General features: G+C 43.8%; 1 protein-coding gene across 1 annotated transcript in view; it reads left to right on the top strand.

Annotated features, from left to right (window-relative positions):
• The first annotated feature begins 668 nt into the window (after positions 1 to 668).
• Positions 669 to 4666, top strand: part of LOC103363395 (ankyrin repeat domain-containing protein 13C) — a 42125-nt gene continuing 38127 nt past the window's right edge. The window contains exon 1 of the mRNA XM_008290148.1: positions 669 to 2127. Coding sequence (XP_008288370.1) covers positions 1764 to 2127 — 364 coding nt within the window. The 5' untranslated portion in view covers positions 669 to 1763. The remainder of the gene's footprint in view (positions 2128 to 4666) is intronic.

Raw genomic sequence — 4666 nt, 5'->3', positions numbered from 1 at the left:
GTCTCCTAAATGTAGAAGAATGTATTTATAATCAGGTTCTGTTTATGAGTAAATGTGTTGCATGTGTCTGCAGCAGTTTCAGGACTGCAGTTGTAGGACCTTTGTTTGTGACAACAGCGCCACCTGCTGAACCAGAGGATCACTAAAGTGCACAGCCTGTGATTTTAAAGGTTTACTCAATTCTAAATACTGTTTTCTGTTTAAGTACTTACAGCTTTAGATTTGATTCAGCTTTATTGTCATTGCACAGAGTAAAAGCACTAACACAATATTTAAAGCATGTTGCAGTTTAATCAGAATAAACAAGTTGTACGAACACACTGATATATGAACATATACATCCATCCATCATCTATACACCGCTTAATCCTCACTAGGGTGGTGGGGGGCTGGAGTCTATCCCAGCTGACTTAGGGTGAAGGCAGGCTCACCTGGACAGGTCGCCAGTCTATCACAGGGCTACACTTAGAGACAGACAACCAAGCACACTCACATTCACACCTACAGACAATTTAGAATCACCAATTAACCTCAACATGTTTTTGGACCTTGTGGGAGGAAGCTGGATGAACATATACATGTGGACACAATATGAAATAGATCATCCAAATGTAAATAGTGGTATGAGCAGAATAACCAGTACGAACAATGTAAACAGTGTTAACACTATGAGATATATACAGTTTATATACAGTCTGAACAGTAGTTCACAATATGAGAGTTTATTCTACATAAATAGTCAAACTAACCACTTAAATTTATTACACACAAACTGCCACTTTCTGTTCAAGTATGTATATATCTACTTAATATGAGTTGGATTTTTGATAATAAAACACGTACATCAGTTTTATTTTAATCTGTTTTATTAATATTTTTGTATACTTTGTATGTTCTACGTGTTATTAGTTGCCTTGTCTTTAGTTTTATTTTCTGCTCTTCTAATGAATCAGTTTAAATGATTCTATAAAACTTGTGTGCATGCTATATAACTTGTTGGTGCTGTTTTTTTTTTTTTGCTTGTTTTTTAAGATGTAATTTTTTTTTTCTAGGTGGTGAATATTATCCAGGTAGAACCCTGACACCTTTAAGTAGGTGGACAGAAAGTAGCGTTTTTGGTGGAACAAACCTTTAAAACTCTAACTTGTTGGTTAGAAAGTACTATTTGAGAGTGGATTAAACCTTTAAAACAAGAATTCATGTAGACTTATTTCTACTGTATTCATCCTTTTCTGATGTTTTAGTCAATCTTTTTTTTATTTTACAAAATGTGCATTTTTTTTATTTAGTACATTTTTTCATATTTAACTTAGATTATTGTTATTCTTCTGTATCTTGTATTTTATCTTTTACCGCTTTGTCCTGTGAATAAACTCTCATCATAAAGTTTTATAAATAAACTTGTTTTCATCCGGGGTGACCGATAGTAACCTCTGTGGAACTCTCGCGATATTTGGAGGCGGAAGTCATGAGCGGAGTCTCGGCTGAAGCGGAGCCGTCGGAGTCGAGCAGCGACAGTTGTGGACGACGGGAGGCGAAACAACAGTTTGTTTTCATGACAAAGCGGTGAACCGGGAGCCGCCGCCGGTTCGTCCGCCAACAAACCGCCGTTTTTAATCCACGCTTCCGGCGGAGCTGTCGGTGTTTTCATGTTGTGCAGCTTCCGGCGGCTCCGTGAACACTCACCGCGGGCGGATCGCATCAGTTCGCCCGGAGGGTCATCGTCCGCGGCGACACCCTGAGCTCCGTGAACCGTTTGGAAAATGACCGGAGAGAAGATCCGCTCGCTGCGGAAGGACCACGGGCCGAGCAAGGACGAGGACCTCCTGGAGCCGGACGAGGAGGCGGCGACCGGGACGTTCACGGCGGCCAAACCGAGCAACAAGAGCCGGGCGAGTAAGATCTTCAGCAACCACAAGTTGATCAAGTCTTCGTCCGCGCAGCAGCAGAACCAGCAGGTCAACGCCAACTCGGTGCCCGCCGCCGAGCTCATCGACGACAACAACAAGAACCCCGTCCTCCGGACCGGACACGACTTCCCGGTGCACGAGTGCGTGTTTAAAGGAGACGTCCGCCGCCTGTCGTCGCTCATCCGGACGCAGAACATCGCGCAGAAAGATGTCCACGGTGAGTCGGTCCCGTCGGAACCCACAGCACCGGGATGGGCCGGTCTCAGGGTCCGGAGCAGCTCCGTTTCACGGCTACAGGCCGCCGGTCTCCGGTGGAGGAAGGCGAGGCTTCTCATGCTGAGGCCTGATCCACCGGATCACCGGGTCCAGATCTGCTGCACCACAAATCCGTCAGATATCCGCATTAATGCAACTTTATCTGCAAAAGGAAAACTCCATGAATCATGTAGAGGAGGTTATTCTAACCAGAACCAGCCGAACCAGCTGGTTCTGTATCTGCAGTACCTTTATCTAATGACCAGAGTTCTACCTTCAGACTGTGAATATTCCAGAGTTCCAGGTCCTTGCAGTCCTTAGAGGAGGGTCCAGATTTCTCACTTTATTGGACTTTTTCCATCATTTCTGAGCTTCAGAACTTCATCAGTACAGCAGATAGACACATGACATTTAGGAGGAAGAACACATCTGAGTTCTGGTAGAAACTGACACCAGATCAGTTCTACATCCACAACAAGAAAAATGCAGCAGTTTAATGTCTGTGACAAAGTGTATTCTGGGTAAACCTTAAGGCTGGTTCTGAGTCCTCATCTGACCAGGACCACCACAGTGGATGCATAGTCCTGACAGTGACGCACGGAGGTGGCAGTATCATAGTATGGAGGAAACTTTAAAAAGTGCATTCTGGGTAAACTTTCCAGGCTTATATCAGCATATGTGATGGTGGTTGGTCAGAACAAGTTCTAGACAATGGAAGGACCATTTTACCTCCAGAACACACCAGGACCATCTATAGACAGGATTCACGATAAACTATTTTCCAGTATGTTCTCTTTTCTATGACTCTATGTCATAGACATTAAACTGCTGCAGTCTGACTGTTCACTCTATGATACATCCCATAATACTGATGCAACCGACTGCTTACAGAAGACATGAACACAAACCAGATCCAGTGTTCAGACTGTGACACCTGGATGGATGTAGACCTGATCTGGTGTCAGTTTCTACCAGAACTCAGATGTGTTCTTCCTCCTAAATGTCATGTGTCTATCTGCTGTATTGATGAAGTTCTGAGGCTCAGAAATGATGGAAAAAGTCCCGCGATCGGTTTCTAATTGATCACCAAACGCTTCCTCGATTAGTCATCTTGAACAAACACTGGATCGGCCTGTGGTTGATGTATTAAGGCGCCGTGTGAAGCTTTGGGAGTCCCAGACTGACTGACAGGTTAAATTCAGATAACAACATGCTCCTCCTCAGCTGACGGTTCTGTTCCGGTTCACAAGCTGAGACAAAAGCTGGAATGTGGTTTGTCTTAGAAGCGCTGACGTAGTTGAGTGCAGCCGGTGTCGGTCCTGGCGTCGGCCTCCGGTGCTGTTGTGGAACTTGATCCTTTATTTTTTTAAAGGTTTTACACGCCTTGTTGTTGTTGGTTACTGTTGCTATAGCTGAGCTGACAGATCTCTGAAATCAGTTTGTTGTCGTCTGCTTTGACTCAGAAACTCCAGCACGACAAGAACAAAGAAACAGAGCTTCATTATTTGTGCTGCATTCATCTCTTTGGCCGAAATTATCCTCGATAGCAGAAATAATGTGCAGGTAAAGGCTCTAACAGCACTGATAAATAACCTGCTGTAGCACCAGGAAACAGCTCCAGCTAACTGTTATTGCTATGACCTAATATCCTATTTATGATGGATGATAATCTAACTTGCTTGTTGTTTACCTGAAGAAGACTTCAATTACTTTTTCAGTGAAAAGTAGAAAAAAAAATCTCATTTTAGAGTCTGAAAAACCTTATATTTTCCCCTCAGTTGTGCTTTATGAATAATTTAGAACAATTATTTGATGCCAGAATTAAAGAGTGGCTAATTGGCAGAGCTTATTATCTCATTTTTTTAAAACCTGTTTAGCTACTTGACTGATTTAGAACTATTACCTGTGCTGCAGATATGGGCTCAGAGGACATTGTGTTAAGGAAGTTGTGAATTGTCTTAATTACCCATAACAGTAAAGTTTTCCACTTAAACTGTTATATTCTACAAATTAACTTTCATTAACCTCCATTAAACGAGCAGCAACATGTGAACTATGCTCAACTTCAAACCTGAGCAGAAACAGTCTGCATGGCTGCTGGGATCAGAACATCCCTGTGAATCCAGAACACCTCTGGTTCTGTACCACTGCTCCGTCTCTGCAGGTGAGCTCAGTGTCCAGTGGGACTTCCAGCTGACTCCCAGCTCATGTTTCCACCAGCAGCCTTCTTACTACGGATGCTGCCTCACTTCCACTGCAGGAGCCTGAAGCAGCTGATCAGGCAGTTTGGCTTCTGCTTCGGGCGTTCTGCGCTGCTGAGGAGGCGCATTTCAGATCTGAGCTTCACCTGACAGACGTGTTACGTTACCTGCAGCCCTGCTGCTGTTTGTCCTGCGACTGGTAGCAAACCGTGGCGCTAACAGGAGCCGAACCACAGAGTCGAATTAATGTGTCAGCTTACAGTCGGAGTTTTCAATGTCATGGTGGTGGTTCTGATTTAG

Source organism: Stegastes partitus, unplaced genomic scaffold (genome assembly GCF_000690725.1).
Source record: "Stegastes partitus isolate 25-593 unplaced genomic scaffold, Stegastes_partitus-1.0.2 Scaffold657, whole genome shotgun sequence".
Lineage (NCBI taxonomy): Eukaryota > Metazoa > Chordata > Actinopteri > Pomacentridae > Stegastes > Stegastes partitus.
The sequence above is the reverse complement of the archived record's forward strand: the minus strand, read 5'-3'. Positions and strand labels throughout refer to the sequence as shown.